The sequence below is a fragment of the Muscardinus avellanarius genome, assembly GCF_963383645.1.
Source record: "Muscardinus avellanarius genome assembly, chromosome: 8".
Lineage (NCBI taxonomy): Eukaryota > Metazoa > Chordata > Mammalia > Rodentia > Gliridae > Muscardinus > Muscardinus avellanarius.
This window is the reverse complement of record NC_137794.1, coordinates 82,864,309-82,886,775: the sequence shown is the minus strand read 5'-3', so window position 1 is coordinate 82,886,775 and position 22,467 is coordinate 82,864,309. Positions and strand designations below refer to the sequence as shown.

Below are 22,467 nucleotides of genomic sequence, written 5' to 3'. Positions count from 1 at the left end.
ACTTCTGAAGACGGCAAATGAAACGTTTCCTTCTTAGGCTGATGAATAAAATCTAGGCCAATCTTTACACAGGCCCCTTTGAAAATCATTGAAATAGTAATTAAAAGGAGAACAGAACACAGAAATGGTTTAGGAAATGAATTTGTTTGGTCAAATTACAACTCCGAATAACTCTGAGAAGTATGCCTTATAAGTTTGAGGTTTCTTGATAAGTAAAAGTGCATTTCAACAGAATTCCTCTCCACCTGAGTGTACATTGTGAAATTCGCTGCAAACCTAACGATCCCAAAGCCTCAATACTGTCGTATCAAATGTGTGCTTCATTGTCATTCTGCGGTTTGGTTCTGGTATTTCCCGAAAGCCTATAAATCATTATCAAACAAGAAAATCAAGTAATTAAGCTCTCTGGCCTGAATCTGATCTATACTATCAACCTTCAGCATAAAAAGGTATTCACTCACATGGCTAGTTAAACTCTCTAATAATGAACTCAGATCAGGGAAATGATTTGCTAATGCTTTTACAAACATGGGATAAGAGAGCCGATTTCCTCCCAATCACAAATGCCAAATCTGCTTGTTTCCAGTGGCTTGGATGGAAAGCCAAAGCTGATGTACGTGGGAAAGGATGCTAAGAGTATTAATAGGAGTACAATTTTAGAGTTATTTTCACAAATTATATCTGAGCTCTGAGCATCTTTTTATGTGACTCCAGCACGCTTGTTGCACATAAAACAATGTCCAGTCAGTCACCCTTTATCCTTACAATCACACAAAACAAGCATTTATTTATAATGAAATCATAGCTTTAATATTCATAAGCTTGAAAAACACTTGAAAGAAAATTCAATCTGGGGTCTGAATTAGCACCACCTGAATAGAGAAAGAGTTTGATATATGTGCACAAATTAGCTTTATTAACATACACCGGTAAAATAGACTTGTTCTACTGGATATACTTGATTTCATGGACCCTTCCAGAGGTTGAGCTTATTTGTATTAGTTGGCTGGGCATGATACAGGTTGAACGCCTCTCAGTTCAAGGGCCTTGGCAAAATTCACCTCCAGTGGCTTGCCTGTGCCTTTGGTGAGTCTCAGGGATCGGATGCAGCCGCGGAACCGGATGTTGGTTGTCAGGCCGAACTGGTTGATGCCATCTGAAATGACAAAGCCAAAGGGCTCAGGGGCTTTTCCCCGAGGGCTCAGGGGCTTTTCCCCGCTACAGTGCTAGGGATAGAACTTGGGGCTTCTCAGTGTCAGCAGGTTTCCAAATAGTGCTTCATTAAATGCCAAAAGATGCTTTCAAAGTCAACTGTTAGCTTGAGATTAAATCAGAACACTGTCTTGTATAAAGTAAGGCTTTTTGTTTTTCACTTTACTAATAGAGTTGTAGAGAAATATCCACTCTTCAATAGTTTTCTGTTTTGAAATAAGTGAAATGCCCAGAATTATACAGTTTAAGACATTAGACAGATAATTTAGTTCAGATTTACAACTGTGATTTAAAACTATAAAGCTGTAGTTAGTGAAACAAAGCAACTTATCAAATACATTGAATACTGAATTAAGACATGGGCTTGCTTGTGTTTTTTTAAGATTACTTTATCACTCTTTTTACTGGAACATTGTAGTCATAAATCTTAATGGGGTACAAAATGGTAGAGTCATACATGTATATATCACTCATTTAGCCCTTTCCTGATTCCCACCTCATTCTCTTCCCTCTCCCTCCTTTTCATGTTTGGCTTAGTGATTCACGTTTATGAATTTATATCATATACATTAGGGAATTTCCCTCTTCCTCCCCTCCCATCCTCCTCAGGACGCCTTATTTGCTTCTCTGTGGTTTCTCCTTCTTCATCTAGAGTTTCTCCTATGACCCTTTTTTCTCTAGCTTCCACATATTAGGGAGAGCATCCACTTTTAATTTTTGTGAGTGACTAGTCTCACTTAGCAAAATGTTCTCCAGTTCCATCCATTTACCTGAAAATAAAATACAAATCCCAAAATGTTGTTGGCAGGAAGCTAATATAAGGTTTTCTTATTATTAAGGAAGCCCATCTGTCAGCAGGCCTCCTAAGTGTTAACCAGAGCCTCATTTTATAGACTATGAAGCTGTACTGTCTCTTTCATAATATTTTGGGGTTTATCCTGATTGAAGAAGTCTTTTTAAAACCCAGAAGCAACTTTGGAACAAGAGGCTCTCAACTGGTCCATATTGCTTTAGTATCGTTTGTTCTATAGACCACTACTAAATACTATGTACATACTTAGTATGTTAAAAAGAGGAGTTTTATGCAAATGAGGATATGCTGGGGATGTAGCTCAGTGATAGTGTACTGGCCTAGCATAAATGAGGATCTGGGTTCAACTCCCAGTACTGCAGAAAAAAAAATAAATTATATAAATGGGGACAAAAGGGTTAATTTTTTGCCAAAATGATGAAAGATTGTTCCAGGAGTCCATGTTGTTATAGTACTTATTAAAAAAAAACACTGGGCTCATTTCTCTTCCAGTTGGTCACTTTGATTTATGGGCACTTTAGGTAACTCTTTGTGGTTCACAACACTATATTTAATGTGCTGGAAAAGGATTTTGGATGCAGATTTATTGCTTAGCTTTCTTTGTAATATAAATATAAACTCTATAAAATCCTAAGAAGGAAATTAGCTGTATTTAACCCAATCATTTCCAGAACTCGAGGAAATAAGTTTCACACATTTTATGATCCTTCTGGTATATTAATTTTAAAAAATCAGAAAGAACACCAACTCTGGCCCCAGACTTCCATGAAATACCTTATATCTTTTATAAGCCAAATTCATTTCCTCTAGGCTGCACCTTCCCTTGGATGAAACTTTCAGTACTATCATGAAAAGTTCAGTCCCCCATGTGGTTTTTATAAGTAATATTCTCATGTTCAGAATAGGAATTTTAGGCAAAATGTTATTTAATGGGAGGAAATTCTATAGCTAGGAAGTAAGTCCACTTAATACATTCTTGGGCATGTTTATATAAATAGAAATGTTTCTAAAGCACAAACAGAATAGAACAAAGACAGTCATACAGAAGCACTTACCTGGGAACCCTCCAACAAACACAGGATCATTTGTATCAGCAGATGTAGATGTTGGATTTGGGCTTTGGGCTTCCACCTGGTTTCCATCTACTGTGAGCTCAATGCGGTGTTTGATCTTGTTGGCGATGACTTTGTGCCACTGGCCATCACACAAACGCCCTGGGATCCCAGCATCGTAGACAGCACTGAAGCGGCCGGCGCCGTTGTCCACATGAAACAAAAGCTAGAAAGAAGGAAATTGGCCAGCCACAGATGGTCTCATTAGAGGGCTATCATGATGGTTCACATAGTAAAAATGATCTGGTCTCTAGGAAAGACATCAGCTGGAATCATTTGAAGTGAACACAACTGGGAAATATTAAAAAAAAATATTTAAGACTTGACAGGGATTAAAATACAAATGTAATTGTCGAGAGTCACGAATAATGTTCTTTGCTTTTGTGCATCAGTATTGATGGGTAAAGTGTATGACGCTGGTTCTGTTTTCAGAAAAGTTTGAGATTAGGCAGCAACAATACCCTAGAATGCACAGAGAAACTGTACCATGTCTTTTTAGAGTTCTCAGTGAACCTTATGCAACTTTCTTAAAATATGTTGTTTAAAGTGATTCATTAATTTAGTTTTCAAATTGGCTTTGAAGGATTTTTAAAAATTTAAATGTTTGATTAGCCTGGCATAGTGGCACACACCTATAATCTCAGCATTTTAGAGGCTAAGACAGGAGGATTCCGGGTTTGAGGCCAGCCTTAGTAAATTAACAAAGTCCTCAGCAACTTATCAAGCCCTTATTTTTAATAAAAATTAAAAAACAATAAAATAGGGCTCGGAGCATAGCTCAGGGTAAAATTCCCCTGGATTCAAACCCTTGTACCAAAAAAGCCCTCAAACCAAAATAAACAAACAAAAAATCTATCAAAAACCAAAATGTTTGGTTTTTTGGTTTTATTTCTTTTCCTTTATGAATTCCATTTTGTACAAAGGATTAAGAGTTACATACATTCATTTTTGATAAATGTTTCATGCCACAGGTGCCAAAGACCTGAGCCAGAAGCACAGTTAAATTCCGAACTTAGTTTAGAAGTTCTTGTTTAAATGAGAACAATCTGTTTTTCATAATATGGAAAGGACCCTGAAATTTGAGATGCCAGAATTCCTCTGAAGCTGATACAGGGAAAAGAAAAAACATTGAAAAATTAAAAACATTAGTCAATTAGATGATACATTCAGCAAGGTAAATGGAAAGAAACAGGGTTTTTAAAAAGGTTGAAAGTGCAAGTAAATAGAAAAGTCTGTAAAGTATACAGTGACATAAATATTAGCAAAGACTTCAGTATATTGGAGCAGATTTTGTAATAACAGGATTTTGCATGTAAGAGGAGCTTGGTGAGAAATCCAGGATGTATTGACACATTGATATAACAGTGATTATGAACAGGTGATGAAGCTTGAAAAAGGTGTAGTAAAAGTCTGTTTTTAAAATTCTGACAGGATTATTAAATGTTGCATATTTGTTCACCCTATTTGTGTATAAGCTCCTCCTGATCCTTTTTAAAAATTTTTCTTTTGTCATATTGCTTTGGAGGATTCTTTGAAGAATGAGGGGAGGGAGGCAGGCAGGCAGCAAGGAAGCATATTTTAGTTCACTATATATTTTTTTCTTCCTGGGAGGCAACAGCATCCTAAGGGTGGAAATATGAACAGAGTTGAGGTGCAATTCCTAATTAATAGCCTAATAGGAAATGTTCTTGATTTGCCTCATCTTTGACCCGCTCCCAATAGTACAAAGTATATATTAACAGGTCATCTCACTGGTCACTGGCAGGCAGAGGCTAAAGAGGCATGTGGAATTAGATTATCCATTGAAAGCAAACTGGCAAAACACTTTCATAAATTTGCTTTTTTTTTTGAAATGATATCTGGATGACCTTAAGTAAAAGTTGAGAAGCTGATATGTTAGCTGGCCATTTAGACTTCTGATAAATGTCTCCCCTGTTCTAAGAGTCAGACTGATTTGAGATAATTCACGCCTTTTTATTTCCCTCCACTGGACTGTGTGTTCATACAGAGGAGAATATCGGTGCGCTTAGAGAGACACAGTAAATGCTCGAGATCTAAAGTGACGTAGTCCATTGTGGGCCAATACAATTGTCTTGATACAGGACTAACATTGAAATTTGTACTTGAAATTTGTACTGTCCTACAGAATAATTGTGCTGAAAACACACGGACTGAGACAATCCAGGAAAATGGGAAGATTTGATCTCCCTTTCTCCCAATGAGGAAAGCAAGACTTCAAAATATAGTTTTCTATGTGTGAAGGACAATACCATGAGTAATTCAGAAACCTTTGGACTGGTGGCACTCACCTTTTCATCGATCATTTCAATACCCAGCCCATCCATTTTTTGACTACTTATTCCCAGGAGAACTCCAGTGGTTCTAGTTGTGCGGAATTCAAATTCTATGAGAAGGTCCAGTCCTACTTTGAATCCTCCAACTGTAAAATGAAGATTTAAAATATGTAGATTAGAGTATAGGGATTGCAATTTAAATTTGAACAATTCAGTGATTTTTATTGGATTTTAATTCATGGTATTTAATTATGATGAGGGCAAAAAGTTCCCAATGCCCCCATGGCCTACATATTCACCATTGTGTTTGTATCATATTTTATACTCTTTGCTATTTTCTTGGCTGCCTTCCTTTCAGAATGTGAATTTGGGGAGACAGATATGTTGTCTACATTGCCCAGCATTTTATTCTATTCTTCCCAAAGTATCTGGCATATATTTAAAGTTTATATATATTTGTTGGATAAATGAATGAATGAATACCAGGTATGGTTTTTGTAGATGACTACTGGATTAAGTAAAGCAGGTCAATGATTATTCAGTACAATTTTATTGGACCACTCTGAGTAGTACTACAATGATCGCAAGAGTTCAAAATATTCTAAATATTTTACTAATACAGAGAGAAAGTACAAATATAATTTCCATGGGAAGATTTTGAGACATAAATGTATTTGGTAGTTCATCCAGCTAATTCTTTTCTCCATAATTTTCCATATGTGATTTACTGAGCTATTTAATCTCTGAACAAGTACTTATGGTGTATCTTATATGAACAAAGTAGTTTGTTAAGAGCATATGAAGTAGCCGAGCATGGTGGCACACGCTTGTAATCCCAGCATTTGGGAGGCTGAGACCGAAGGATCGTGGTTTGCAGACAGCTTCAGCTATTTAGTGAGGCTCTCTGCAACTTAGTGAGACCCTGTTTCAAAATAAAGAATAAAAATCAGGGCAGGGGGTGCAGCTCGGAGGTCAAATGCCCATGGGTTCCATCCCCAGACCCACCAAAAAAAAAAAAAAGAGCATATAAAGTGCATGGGATATTAGGAAATAACTCATGGACATTTTCTCTGTATCTTTTATTTATTAGGCAATAAATAAATGCTATGTGTAACCACAACTGTTGCCAGTGAAGGGTAGTACCTGTTATGTGAAAGAAAGACTTTTTGTTCTATTGAGAACCGTGATGGGTAGGCAAAGATGGATTTACAGCAGATACCACTAAATAAATAAATAAATAAATAAATAAATAAATACATAAATACATAAATACATAAATAAATAAATAAATAAATAAATAAGAGCAAAGGGTAGAAGAAGCTGAACTGTTTTGTGAAGTAAAATACAAAGGGAGGAGGGAAGGGAAAGAGGGATGACATTAAGCAATTCATCTGCGGACAGAGGGAGTAAGAGGCCAATAAACACCCCAGTGATTTGGATGGCTGAAAAGCTTTTAAGAACAAAGTTGTCAAAGGTTAAATTAAAGATGTATGTTTTCCAGTGAAATGATCTTGTTTTCTGACCACTCAAGTCTTATGTAAATTGTACCATGCTATGTATTGAGAGGATGACAGGAATTGTGGGAAACTGGGGAAGCAGTTATTTTCATCTAAAGTTTGAACCAGAACCAAAAGGGCCAGGCAAGATGGCAAGTCATGCCCTTAGTTATAGAGGCTGAAGTGGAGGCTTGGGTCAGATCTGATGGGCAATGGTAGTCCTCTGTGAATTTGCAGAAATTTTAGGAAAGCCTTTGGAGCTTCACAGCACATGAAATTTGGGCTTCAACATAACCTCTGCTTGTTTCAGTGTTTAATATATCCTGTGTTTTTCTGATTTCTGCTTCTGCTTCAGTGAGGTTGCCCACCTAGACTTTGTTCGAGGATCCTAATTTTCCACATTCCACAACTTTTTCATGGGGGTGTTCATATTATGGTCTATAACTTTGGTCAAATGTCAGTTTCTTCATGACATTTTCCCAACCAAAGTAAACCGAACTTTGCATATATGTATGTATGTATGTATGTATGTATGTATGTATATACACACATACACAAATATATATGTATGTATGTATACATATATATGTATATATATATGCATACATATATATGTGTATATAGATATATAGATATAGATGGTACTGGGGTTCCTGGAAACCCCTCTACCTCTGGGCTATACTCCCAGACCTATTTTATATTTTTATTTGGAAACAGGGTCTCTTAAGCCAGTGAGGCTGGCTTCGAACCTGTGTGATCCTCCTGTCTCCACTTTCCAAGCATGGCGATTATAAGCGTGAGCCACCACACCTGGCTGCTTTTATATATTTTATAGTTTTTAATCATTTTTACTTGCATTTTTTGTGACTTCCAAGCAAACCAACTCTTACTTATGGACAATTTCTTCTTTCTTTCTTTTTTTTTTCTTTCCTTTTTGGTACCAGGATTTGAGTGATTTTTTATTTTGAAACAGAGTCTTGTTAAAGTTGCTGAGGCTGGTTCCAAACCTGTAATCTTCCTGTTTCAGCCTCCCAAGTACTGGAATTACAGACCTGCACCACCACCACCACCACACAAAGCTGATAATATATTCTTGAAGGAAGAAACTAAACTTTATTTACTTACTTGTTTCCCATAATAACTTCAATATATGTGCTTATTATTTTCCTAATAAAAATGCATATATCTATAAAAACAGATTTTTTGGTGTTGTTATTAAATAGATCCAATATTTTATTTCAAATAGCACATTCATGATCACTGATCTAACCCCACACTGGAGAGGAGGTAAGGGAAATACTTAAATTCAGGAGAACCTGTCATTCCTCCACACTGTCAATAAGAAATGGGCACCAATGTATGCAGTGTGTATGTGTTTTGGTGTACCATGAAATGGATCCTTGCAAAGAATTGCCGAGGAAAAAATAAAAATGGCATCTCATTTCCAAAAAGGTAGACATGGAAAAATGGAAGCTTTAATTAAAATTACATATTACAAATGTGGCTCTTCCTGTAGAGTTGCATTTATTTTACTATTATTGATCTCTAATAAAGGAGATGGAATACATCCTCCAAATAGATTTTTACTTCATTTTTCTATTAGTTCTTATCAAAATCAGATCCATAAAAATTTAAGAGTCATTTTGTATTACTTCTAAAACCTATTTCTGGCTTAAATAAAGAACACTAAATTAGGACCCTGGAGATATTAACTTTCTAATATTTGTAAAAAGTAATTTATACAGAGATAATAGTCAACAAGAAAGAAAAGTAGAGTCTCACCTGCGATGGCAAAACCTGTCCCATCAAAATAGGTTCCCCTCTGAGCATTTGCAAAACATGTCCCAACATGGAAGCTGGAGGTTGGCCGTTTGAGATCAGCAGGTGCTTCTTCCACGCGAAGATTCCTAATACAGCCATTAATGCTGTAGGTCACCTAAATAGAGGTCACAAGAAATAAGTGCCAAAATTTAACAGAATGCTCCTTTTATGTGCAATAAAATCATTTGTGGGGTGCTCTATACACCAAATCGCTGAATGGTTGTCACAGAACAGCTCTAAAAGCTGTCTGGGTCTGTACTATTACCCCAGGCTTCACAGCACAGGTGTTGAAAAGCCTTTGTTGTGATTTTCAACTAGGTTGTTTTTAGCCAGGACGTGACTGTCTGATATTTTAAATACGCACACTATGTCACACTTTGGGACCACTGGTTTGGCACATCTCTAGGCTCCATAGGGGTATCATAACTTGGACGAGTCTCTTATGTTCCTGATTTTATGTTTCTATTGATAATTTATTAACCTTATTATGCCATTTTCATGTCTGTTCAATTTCTATTTTAAAAGGGCAATTGGGTTTGATTCAATGTTTCTTCCTTTTTGAAAACCTAATGAAAGAAGTAGATCATTCCCCAAGAAAATACACATGACATATAACTTGAAAGTTTGTGCAGTGAATTGAGGGCTGAAGGAATTTAGAAATAAATGTTATTATCTACATCATTCTACTTCACCTGGTTGTGGAAATTAAAGTTGATCACTTTTGTCACTGCCACTTCATTGGACTCTTGCTTTTTTATTTTTAAATTAATAATTCAATTAATATTTTAATTTTTTTTGGCAGTACTAGGGATTGTACCCAGGGGCACTCTATCTCTAAGCTACTCTCCAGCCCTATTTTATTTTCAAACAGGGACTTGCTAAGTTATAGAGGACCTTGCTAAATTGCTGAGGCTGGCAGCAATGCTCCTTTTATGTGTTTTATGTATTAAAGGATTTATGTAATAAGGATTGCTGATTGCTGCAATCCTTCTACCTCAGCCTCCCAAGTACTGGGATTATAGGTGTGCACCACTATGTCTGGCTAGACTCTTTCTTTTGATAGAACTAGATAGCATATGCAAAAGCTGTTAAATGAAAGTAATACAATCATTCATAAGAAATGCCAAATGCTGAGAATCACAACTAGAAGGGGCAAATGTGTTTGATGAATGCATAAATCTACATTATCATGTACTCTAATTTGAGGTTATTAATGTATCATATGCATTCTCTAAAAGCACAAATCCCCCGTGCTTCTCAGAATAATGGTTTTCAAAGCAAATCAGGACACATCGTCTGAAAAAATGTATCTAATATTGATTGACAAAATTGTGGGGACTTTACATTTTGAATCCAAAAGTGGGTTAATTGTGCTTTAAATATTGCATCTTTCAATTGTGTCTGTCTCTAGTCTTAAAATGACATTCATGAGTACCATCATCTTCATCTTCTTGTTGTGCAGGGTTTTTTATATGCCTCATACAAGATATTTATTTCCTCATACAATCTTTACAGCAATCCTGTTTGTTTGGTATTACCATTACCCTATCATGTAAAAGAGAGAACTCTGTTAAAGATGAAGTAACTTGCTAAAGGCCACATAGGAGATATTTGAACCAAGGGAGTTGGGCTCCAGGGTCCAAACTCAGTGTTTTGTGGTATGGCCTCCCCCCATAGTCAAATCTGTCTAAAAACCTGTCAAGTGTCAGAAAAGATGATTTTTATTCATCTGTAAGTGATCAAGAGCTCATGTGACTTAATAATAATTTTTTTTTGGTGGTACTGGGGTTCCTGGAAGCCCTTCTACCTCCGGGCTACACTCCCAGACCTATATATATATATATATATATATATATATATATATATATATATATTTTTTTTTTTTTTTTTTTTTTGAAACAGGGTCTCTTAAGCCAGCGTGGCTGGCTTCGAACCTGCGCGATCCTCCTGTCTCTGCCTCCCAAGTGCAGGCGTGCGCCACGACGCCCGGCGTGACTTAATAATTTAAGAATACATAAACAAATAAATAACTTAGCCCTATACACAGGCAACAAAGGAGTTAGACACATACTGGGCCAATTCTCCGGGTAGTGTAGTTGATGGGTAACCCGCCAACATACAGCATTCCCACCACGTCCAGGATATCTGCTTTCTTGGGACTAGTTGTTCGGTTGGAGGAATCATCCACATAAAGAATTCCTTCTTGCTTAATTCTCACAATCTTAATCTACGAAAATGAAGTGGAGTGTTAATGCCAATCTTGAACACATTTCAAATATGCATTGTAAAAAAACGTAAGAACATTTATGGTATTCCCAAGGAGAAGAGAAATAATTTATGTGCTAAGGCCATAATATAAGAGAAAGTACACATATTTCACAGACCATTTGAACTCTCTTTTCTATGACTACAGCTTCTCAAAGAAGACAAAAGCTTCCTGGGTAAGCTTTGGGCTGAAGTTCATTTTAGATGTTGCCAAGGGAGTAAATGTCTCAGGAAAATAGGCATGTTGTAAGGAAACTTGCAGCCTGATTGCCCTGCCATGAAGCAGGTGGGCTGCAAAATTCATGTTCAATCTTAAGAAGGCATTTGTTTGATTGAGCCAAGCCTGGGTCCTGAACACAATTTCAGATATGTTGCATCCTTCTGCCGACCAGGCCATTCTCATGAAGAATTAGAAGAGCAGGGTTTGGAGGAGGCACTGCCATTTCTGCAGCAGCTGATGAGTCCGAAGTCAGGGAGGAAGATGGAAAGCTGAATGACGCTAAAATATGGCAGTGGAGTGAAGTGTCTTCCAGGATGAAATAAAAAGAGGAACAAGAAGACAGGCAGGAATTTTAAACCTTTAGTATGAATTTAGCAAAAGGAGTGTGCAAGCCTGTGAAATGAGGGCTTCAGAATGAGCATGGATCTAGATTAGAGGAATTTAACCCCTCATTTTACATGCATCTACTCTGGTTTGGGAAGTCAGTTTTAAAACTTTAAAAATGAAATCTGCTCTTGACAAGTTATCCTATTTAAGTTCCATTTCTTAATCCCAACCTCACTGTGGCCCAATAATATGTCTTTTACTCAAGTGTCACATTTATTATTTCATTAGCCTGAGATAAGAATAACCCTTAAGGAGGAGAGGGCTGCTTCATCAGGATCAGTATTTGCTAGTCATAAGCTCCTGAGCAAATATGAAGATTGTATTTCTTATTTCCAAGGCAACAAATTGATTGACTTGAAGTTCATATTGTATTTTTTTCAGGTTCTTTGGCTTTCAGTATAATATGCCAAGTCAAAGCAGGTTAATACATCAAATCTAACATATAATAATATCTTGCTCTGAAAATTAAACATTTTATTGGTCTACCTAGGGAAACATTACTTTAACAGGCTATCACAGGTGCAGAGACAAATTTTGAGTTTTTGTTTTAATCAGGCAGTATATTATCTATTTGTAGTCATGCCAAAGAAGATAGTAAGCTGGCAAATGAGCCTTCTGTGCCCATAACTGCACCAGTTTCTGGGTGTAAGGCCAATGTTTTAAAGTTGTTCCAAATGACTGTTGGTGGAAATGGTACCTTGGAGCCCTTTAAACATGATATTGAAGAGATTCACAGACTTTTGGATTTAGACTTGTCTGTGGTGGGTGAAAGGTAAGTTGTAGTGCCCTTCTTAGTGTTGCCAATTTCTACTCTTGCCAAATATTTTTTCTCAAGTAGTCTTAGAGAACCTTAAAAATAGCAACTTATGGGCTGGGCATGTATCACAGCAGTAGAGGGCTTGCCTAGCTTGTGCAAGGGCCTGGGTTCAATTCCTAGTACTGATATATATATATATATATATATATATATAGTCTCAGAATAAATACTGTTCCCCTAAATTGAATATCCAGAGCTTTATGATTAATACTCTCTGTGTCCTCCACTTGGGGCAATCCTCTACTTGGAGCAGTGAAAATGTCTTCAACTCCCTGGCTTACTTTGTGGATAGATGCTCATGAACTCCAACCACATAGCAATGACAGAACCCTGTAGTGCCATGAAGAGTATGCACATAGTCAAAGAGAAAACTGCCCAAGTCTGGCCATGTTTTTCAAGGTTGTCACAGCTGCTTTATTTATTATATGATGCTTGCTTTATTTGTAGCCTCTGCCACATTCCAGTGGCACCAAAGTTAGCATCTGCACTGGCAAAACAGTGTAGGCACCAGGGGAAAGCCCCTGCTTGCCACCACGGACCCCTTCATAGCGTACTGCAGACATCCTGGGGGCTCTTACCTTGTGCCACTGGCCGTCGTTGATTTTGGTGGGGATCATGGTGTGGGTGTCACCACTCCCCAAATCATAGCTGAAGTAGGGCAATCCATTTCTCAGCTGAACTGTAGCAAAATCAGCATGATTGATCCGAGCCATGTAAAAAAGCAAGCCCGATTCAGCTTCGGTTCGCACTTCCAACTCAATTGTGAGACTGTGAAATGCAAGCATGCAAAAAGAAGCAGAAAAGTCAGAGCGTTCCTAGGCAAGGTTGCGTGGTGTCAGAGCTGGGGTGAGTTTTCCTGAAGGTGCTACTATTTTCTCTGATGGGACTTGGGGCAGCTAGTGATTTCCTAAGCTGAGCTCCTCTGGCCCAGATAAATATAATTTTATTCTTTACTGTATTCAGTGAATTCATTAGTTAATTAATTAATTATTTAGTTTTGATACTGGAATTTGATCTCAGGGGCATTCTACCTCTGATACTCCTTCAGCCCCTTAGTTGTTATTTTGAAACATGGTCTGACAAGATCTATGACAGTCTCACTACTTGCTGAGGCTGTCCTCAAACCTGTGATTCTCCTATCTCAGCCTCCCAAGGTGTGGGATTAGAAGCGTGCACCACCATTCCCAGGTTGTACTCAGTGAATTAAAAAAAAAAAAAAAAACACAGCCAATCTCATTAATTAGCAAGTATAGTTGATTCAGGTTGATTAAGTGCTAACATTCAATATTTTATTTGTCAGTTCTCACGGAAGATCTCAGAATAATACGTGCCGGTTTTTAACTTTGCTGTCATCAAAGGCAATTGCGATGTGACTGTTTTTCGAGAGCCCAAACTGCTTGCTACCGATCAAAAACGCAGGTTGTGATTCTGCAGCACACGGTCCCTGTAAAATACCAAAGAGAGAAAAGAGATCATGAACTTGGTTCTTTAAATAGATATTACTGCTGCTGGCTTGACTATATTATTTTATGCTCTTGTATAATCTTAAATTGCTGAAGAGTAAGAATTCTTAGTTATCTCTGTAATCTACAGCATAGTAGGTGCTCGTTAGTCAATGCTCAGAAGTATGACTTAATTTTCTTATGTTACATCCTTGAATTGATAAAGGAGTGCACAAAAATTATTAATTCTTATTCTCATCATCTTCTAAAGAAAAACATTATTTGCATTTGGGAAAACTGTCTTTTTTCACATTTGCTGCACTTGTGAAAAATTTTATGCTCAGAGGATTGAACAGGGAAAATGGCAAGCCAATCACCTGGATTGTAAGAGTAGAAAAAAAAAGCATTCCCTCTGGCCCTCCCCATTTCCATTTCCCACTTATTACTTTTCCTTGAAAATTATCAGTCCAGTAGAAGGTTGCCATGAATTTCGACTTTCAAGATGGTGTATCTAAACCTGCAAGTCAGCCCATTCAGGGCCTGAGCCAGTTGCTAGGCAACCCAGCACATTTTTAATGTAACCCACCATATACCATTTCCACTGCTACTGTTCAGAGATGAGCTTCCTAGAGGGCTTTAGAGGGACAGCTAGGCGCAGGGAGGTGCTGTCACTGGTTTAATGTTCTGCTGTCACCATCTTGAAATGTTTAATAATTTTTGACCTGGGAGCCTTGCTTTTTCTTTTTGCATTGGGTCTCGCCAATTATATAGCAAACCCTGGCTACACGGAACCTATTTGGCTACCGTCACATGCCACCCAATAAACAAGGCTCCTTATGCGAGCAAAGCCACAACTCCTTTTCCTGTTCTGTTTTCACAAGATAGTTTGAAGCTGAAGAAGACAGCTTAAGAAGTCTTTCAGAACAGGCAATACATGCGAAAATCAATAACCCGCACTCTCTTGCCAGCACATCTGCTTTTGAGATCTGAGCTTAATAGCTGTGGATGGGCCGCTGCCCCAGTGAGTGTTGACTCAGCAGAGGTTCTCAAACAGCCCCAGGCAGGTGCTGGGTGCAGTGTTCTCCCCAAACAGTGCCCCCCAGAGATGACTCATCAGCGCACAGGAAATCTTTACTTGAGAAAAAGTCACACTCTCTTTTCTCTTGAGCTTAGTCAAATGTAACACTCAGCCACAGCAGGTAAAGAGCTTAAAGTGTTTTGAAAGGCTGCAAAATTGGTCCTCACAAAAGTATTTCCCTCCTTGCTTGCTAGGAGATGGTCACTTATAAAGAGCAGACCCTGGCTGAAATGCATTGAGCTATGCAAAAACCCAGCGGGTAAGATGGGAACATGCTATTTACATCAGGCAGCACCTTTCTTCCACTGCTTACAAAGAGAACTGGCAAGAAAAGGCTTAGATGGCTTACTCTCTCTACCCTCAATGATTCTATTAATAGAACTGGAATCATTTATCAGTCTTGCAATATTCCTCTCAATATATCAGAGGCCCTTCTCCACAAACATACTTAGCCACCAGTCCTGTTCAGAAACCTTTACAAGAATACTATCTGCTGTGAGTTTCTGGGGACAGAATTTCACTAAAACATCTTTACACCCTCAGCTCTGAAAACTGAGAAAGCAAAAAAGATCAGTGGCTGCTGAGGAATTAGGGGACTATAATGTGGAGCCTAAAAGAAATCACAGGTGCGTTCTATTCCTATCATTGTAACTATTGTAGCTACTTCAGTTACTATATATAAATGTTAATGTAAAATAATATCCAAATGTGAATAATAGAATATCATATCTAATAAGATTTTTAACTTGATCACGGTGGCAGTTGTAAAGATTAGGTATTTCGGTTGGGCATGGTAGTGCATGTTTGTAATTCCAGTATCTGGGAGGCTGAGATAGGAGGATTGCAAGTTTGAGGACAGTTTTAGCACCACAGAGACATTAACAGAAACCTAACAAGACCCTGCTTCAATATATATATATATATATATATATATATATATATATATATGATTAGGGCTGGAGGAATAGCTCAGAATTAGAATACCCCTGGGTTCAATCCCTAGTACTGCACACACAGCACAAAAATATAAGGTAAATTAAGCTTTGGCCTTTATATGTCTCGTGATAACCCAACCATTACTGTAACTTTGCCTGCTAGTAGACTGGACAGGTGTTTCCAAAATTGGTCTTTCTCTGAGCAGTTCTCGATCACATAGTATCAGATTTTCTAGATGAAAAGGGCCTGCTTGAGTCATTTTAGGAAAATCTTTGGGCCAGCAAAGGACAGGGACTTTGTCAAGGTCCTTCTTATATGGGTGATCATAAAGCACACTCATTTGAAGTGAAGAAGAGCACCCCTGAAAGGCCCTGCTTCACTTCTGCAAAGGGCGGACCCTGAGAACCAGGAAGAGAATGATTAATAGCATGGTGTACCCAGATAGGCCAGGGCTACAGAAGACAGTGGGAACAGGCTGGTTACCAGGTGACCTCAAGGTATAAAATCATGAAGGTAAATTCATTTTCCTTTCAGAACATCTAACCTGACTCTTACTATCATCAATTTGCAAACAGAATATCTATTATTGACACATGCGTCTTTCACCTTCCTTTACAAAACTGTCTATTCAAAAAGGACTGAGAAATGCTGCTCTAAGAGTTTTTGTATGTATCTTCTTCAGGATTTAATTGGGAAGAAAATTCTGCAGTCTCTAGATCAGTTATGTGTTGGCGCAATCTAGACCTCTCCCCTCACTTGGTGAAAGGGAGATGGGACTGAATCTTGTGCCCTTCGGATGTCCTTCTCCTGGGTGACCTGAATCCCAGACAGGTGCTAGGATGGGTGCGGGGCTGCACTGGTCCAGAGGTGTGCTTGCTGCTGTTGTGGCTTCCTTTCCTTCTTTCTTATGCCTTGCAGAGGGTGGGGCTGCTCCCCCCGAAGCTCCAGCTTTTCTTTCTTTTCTAAAACTTTAAAGCGGAACACGTGAGATGGATTAGAAAATGCCTCTGCTACACGCAGGAATGAAACCATCTTGCCAGTAAGGATGTTTCAAGCCTGCTTCCTGCAGAAATCTAAGCTAAACAAGAGGGGTAGGAGAAAGATCTTCCAAGAAGGTGATTTTCGGGAACCTTTAAAGATGGGTCATTGCAAGATGAATCTTCCTCCTCCTACTTGATGTGAGTTCGAGGGGTGTCTTTGTGGACTTGATGCTTTTCCAGTGTTGTTTTGGAAACACCAATCTCTGAGATGTGTTGACAACCACCACAAAACCCAGTCTCAGTAGAGGTTCATTAATCTCAACATGTTACAATTCTGCCACCTTGTGGGGACTCTTTAAAATACTACAAGGACATATGGGGGAAGATGTGCTATGAAAGGATAAGATGTACTTGCTTTTTGTCCCTGAGTGACTGGTGACAAGTTGTAGGCAGACAGACTTGGAGACTTGGGGCTGGGAGCCTCGGACACCTGTTAATGAGCCAAGTGACATGGTGGGAGAGGATTCTGAGGGAAGCCGGGCTTCCCAAACCTCCATTTAGGAAAACACATGGTATAGCAGGTTAAGAACAAGGTGAAAGTTTTTTACTCTACTGAATTTTAGGTCAAAATAAAGCAATAGTCATATCTGGCTTCTGGTTGGTGGTTAACATTGGGAAGATATTATTAGATTCAAGATAGCATAGGATTTTCCGATATGCAGCCTTTGCATTATTTTAAATAGATGCAGCACAGATATTTAAATTTCATTTATCAAAACTGGCATCTTTGTTCTTGAAAGCAGCCAATACTGAATCATCATAAAAATGTACACATTTATTCTTTCATGAGTCTACAGTCCCTAAGAAATCTGGGCTAAGAGCATATCTGATAATTATTTGAGATGATTTTATTTTATGGACGAATACTCAATGGAAGACACTTTTTTCAGCTGACTTTAGTGTCCTGAAATGTAAAATTCCTACTCAAGCTGTTTAGAGAAATTTAATTCTTTTAAATCCTTACACATGAGCTTTTTTGGTGAGTATAAGAATTTTCAGTGATGCACATTTTTGCCTGCAGAGAGATTCTTTGCAGTGTGAGGAATGCGTGTTTTCTCTTTAAATACATATCAGTATCCAATTTATCCTCTGGCCTTGGCTGTACTTGGCTTTGAAAGTTGTAGCACTAAACCTGCTAGCAAAATCACTTTCTTTGCTCTGTTCTTTCCTTCCCTACCCACTCCTTCCCCTCAGTTCCCAAAGAGCCCTTATCAGCATAGCACTCTTCGTGGCTCCTCATACTGCTCTTCTTAACTTTCACATTTTAAACTTGGAGGTTCATAGTTCAACTTTCTAATAAGATTCTAGCCAGAAAAGTGCAGCAAGCTCATTGTATACAATTCTACACAGGTCATGGCTGTTGTGGAGAATTGGTTTAAACAGTGCACTTCTTGCAAAAGACTTGCCACATTTTCACATGTTACCATTTGTATGTAATACTGAAAACCCAGACTCTCATCTACTACTGTCCCCTGTCATCCTAGACAAGAAGGGGCCACATATACAATGCATAGATTTTTTTCTAGAAATAAATGGGCTAAAGAATAAGATAAGAGAACAAAGAGATGATAAACTCCCATACTATCAAACAAGATGACATGCGTGAAATGCTCTCTAATCTTTAATGCTCTAGCATGTACTGACCACAGGATTAACATAATCCATTTCACAGGGCTGCTGAGGATATTCTTAAATTGCCCTGGAATATAGTGAATGCCATCTTTTTTTTTTTTTTTTTTTTTTACTGTAAGCTGCTGGCAGGTTGGGGTGATATGTAGAAAGAAGAAAAAGAAGGACACTGAAAATAGAAGATTCTTATTCCTACCACTACACCATATATGGGGATCATATCCAGGAAGTCCCACCCCAGAAATCTACTTGTAAGTCTTACTTATTAGGTAAATTTTAGAATTGTAAATTCTGATAAAGAAAATGGTGAGAATTAAAATGATAGGGAACTTGAGATCTAAGAATCATATGTTGGAGTTTGAAATTGCTTAAAAATAGAATCCTCATCAATACTTTCTTTTTCCTAGCACTTGCCTCTATCCTAAAAGTGTGAAAGGTTAAACTACAGAGTTCACACAGAAGAATTAATAGAGCGATGGAACCTTACCAGGAGCCAGGCACTGTGCTGTGCATATATGTGCAACGGATTCCCTCATAAGAATCAAAGATAGGTATTGTTATCATTCAATGAGTCGTCTTCCATTTAAAGAGTATAAGAAGTCACCTGTCAGAGTTCACTGAATAAAGGTGGGCTGTGTCAGCAAGAGCAGTGTTCTTCTCTCTCTCTCTCTCTCTCTCTCTCTCTCTCTCTCTCTCTCTCTCTCTCTTTCTCTCTCTCTCTCTCACATGCTCTGGCTAACAATGATGAGGTTTCATTTATCTCTGCATTTATTAGGTTTTTTTTAATACATATTTGTTAGAAAAATAAGTCATTAAACCTTTCACTTTTACTGACCTTTAAAAGACTCCTCTTTGCCTGCATGTGTGAAAATAAGAAATCAAAATAAAAGAGAAGCTATGGCTCCAGGATCTGAGACTGAACTATACAACACAATTTCGTAGACAGAAAGTTCTGCATTATAATTCTGGCTACACAGTGATAAGTAATTGCAATGTGCAAGAGAGGAGGCGGTGGTAGGTGGAGTTCAGACGTCTGGGTTTAGTGCCAGCTATAGCTTGTGTGTTTATCCTTGGACCATGTTATAGCTTTCCTCATGTGAAACTTAAGAGTTGGAATCTCAGATACATACAGGATGAGAGACCACACTGAAGCAAATTCTAGTGATACAAAGGCCCAGTAGATTGTGCTTGACTAAATATGGTACCTGGTTAGGAGTCAATGGCATTATATATCTGTAAAAACATTAACAATTATCATGTGCATTATTGGAAAAAGTGGTAACAGACTGTGGGAGGAAGGGGCCCCACAGTCTTCTGAACTTGTCACTTCATTTTGAGTAGTATGATGTAGTCTAGATCCCATTTTTTAATAAGAGATAATTCAAATGGAAGAGTATTGATCACTGGGGCTACAGAAATTCGAAATTAGGATACAGAAAGAATACCTAAGGTAGTGAAATATTTACTGTGGAAAGAATAAGATTTAGCTATTTTCAAATCCTTGAGAAATGATTTTAACATTAGAAGGGATGTTAATGTGTTTGGCTATAGAAAAAGTTATAACCTTGATGTTATAAGGATACAGTTTGATTTCAGTATAACCAATGGCTCTCTATATAATAGAGTCTGCCGCATACTAACTCTGGAAAACCCTTGTCAATGAAGTGTTAAAGAGAAGGCTGCAAGACCACCAAAAGTATCATATAGAAGGTGATGGGGTCAGATAATCTCTATGGTTATGACCTGCTTTAATTTATAATTCTAAATTACTTCTTTGGAAATTAGGCTCTTTTTTAGAAGTGGTTTTATATGGGGGGAATTAGGATAAAAGTTCAAAAGAGTCTTTTCAACTCATGATGTTTTTGAGTTCTTCAATTGAAAACACAGTCCTGAGTCTAAGAAACATATGCTTTTAAGATACAGAAAGGGAAAGAGTAGGAGGATCAGCGACCATTTCTTTGCTGCGGAAAGACCTAGACTGAGGCCACATCATGATCTTGCTGAAGGACATTCTCAGTCCTCTGTTAGCAGATCCCCGTGGTGCCTCAGGGCAAAATCACCCCAGAGGACTGATGGCCGGCCATGTGCTCATGCTGTGATCCTAGGCCTCTCCTTTGATGTGATAATACTTATAGTACTTCCAATAATACAGAAAATGTGCATTAAAATAATAGCTGATAGCGATCAAATGAAATGATGTGTATACACTGCTCACAGAGTACTTACTAGATACGTGGAGATTGCTCGGTTCCTCAGTGCAGGTATGTGGGTGGATGCCAATTTTCAAAGAACTTCCACATTCCTGATCTCGTTTGGTTATTACAGTAACTCCATGTAGTGGGCAGAGTACCTGTACTCTACAGTTTTTAAAAAGGCTAAAGTGATGCTTGGAGTAAATGAGCAGTTTCACTGAATAATAATTATTTGGCCTATCACTATCTATTTATCGAGATAAGGAACACACTGTTTCATAGAAAAACCAATTCCATTGTGGAAATTAAGGAACAGAAGGAAATGTTCAAGAATTTTGCAATCACGACAACACTTTCCATCCACTATTAGCACTGGGTTATAAACATGATGCCTATGCTGTGAAGAGTGTAGTGGAATTGACCCTTGTTGACACAACTGTGGTGAGAATGTAAATTGGAACAACTGGAAAATTATTTCAGATATATGTGTTGGGAATATTTTGTTTGTTTGTTTGTTTTTTGCAGTACTGGGGATGGAACCCAGGAGCATTCTACCTCTGAGCTATACCCCAGACCTATTTTTTATTCTTTATTTTGAAACTGGGTCTCATTAAATTGCCAGGGAACTCACTAAGAGCTGACGCTGAACTGCCATCCTCCAGTCTCAGCCTCCCAACTGCTGGGATTACAGGATTGAGCCACCACGCCTGGCTATGGAATCTTAGATATATATGTCCCTGGTCCTAATAATTTCCCGCCCATGAATCTAGTCTAAGAAAACAATCAGATAAAATTTGATTCACAAAAGTGCTTATCAGAGTATAGGTTCAAATAGTGAAAAACCAAAAATACTCTAAATAGCCCACAATGGGCTATCCACAGTAGAGCAAATTGTAAAAGATGAATATTGAAGTGGTAACAAGCCAGAATTCAGCATCAGGTCTGCTGGATTAAAACTCCTATCCTGACACTAGTTGAATGAGTCAGTTACTTACTTAAGCTAGCTCTTATCAAATCAGCAAAAAAGAAAAGAAAAAAATGGGATAAAAATTTGTATTTTACAGTGTTGTTATGAGAATTACATATAATATTAAATAGAAATTGTTTAGACAGTGTCTGGCACCACTGTATGTACTTGAAGGCAGTGAATATAGTTACCATATATTAAATACTTAGTATATGCCTGGCATTTAGCAAACATTCTCTTTTATATCTTCATAATAACTTTTTAGCATATGTGCTGTTAAGGTCCTTATTTTATGAGAAAACTGAGGAATAGTTTTGTTCAACAGCTTTCACAAATTAATTCAGAGGGTAGGCTGGACAGCAGGGACTTGAACCCAGGCACTTTGACTGAAGCCCAGGTTCTAATTAAAGACATACTACCTCCTTAAACTGTGCCACATTGTGTGTGTATCTAAATGTTTGTGTGTATGTATACATAGTAGAAAAATCAAATCAGACACATATTTATGGGGTTTAGAAACCATATTAATTGTATATTACTAATTTTTGAAATCAGATTACAAATTGTGCAGATATTGTTAAAAGAAGTATAAGTGGAATACAAGTGAAAGGGATTGGAAACTGATATGACTGCCTATGTGTACTGGTATTATTTTTGATTCTGGATAGTCCTGTGTTTTTTAACTTTTCAACTGAAAATGTTCTATTTAGCAAGTGCAAAATTAAAGGGAAACAGATATGTAAATAGA

At 37.8% G+C, this 22,467-nt stretch overlaps 1 protein-coding gene across 2 annotated transcripts in view; it reads right to left on the bottom strand.

Moving 5' to 3' along the window:
* Nucleotides 1-998: 998 nt before the first annotated feature.
* The window catches only part of LAMA2 (laminin subunit alpha 2), a gene marked incomplete at both ends in the record, with an annotated part of 652,317 nt that continues 630,848 nt past the window's right edge, over nt 999-22,467 (bottom strand). For both annotated transcript variants that reach the window (XM_080699817.1, XM_080699818.1), the window contains 7 exons: nt 999-1,156; nt 3,079-3,301; nt 5,445-5,575; nt 8,708-8,861; nt 10,818-10,973; nt 13,014-13,203; nt 13,767-13,879. In XM_080699817.1, coding sequence (XP_080555943.1) covers nt 999-1,156; nt 3,079-3,301; nt 5,445-5,575; nt 8,708-8,861; nt 10,818-10,973; nt 13,014-13,203; nt 13,767-13,879 — 1,125 coding nt within the window. The remainder of the gene's footprint in view (nt 1,157-3,078; nt 3,302-5,444; nt 5,576-8,707; nt 8,862-10,817; nt 10,974-13,013; nt 13,204-13,766; nt 13,880-22,467) is intronic.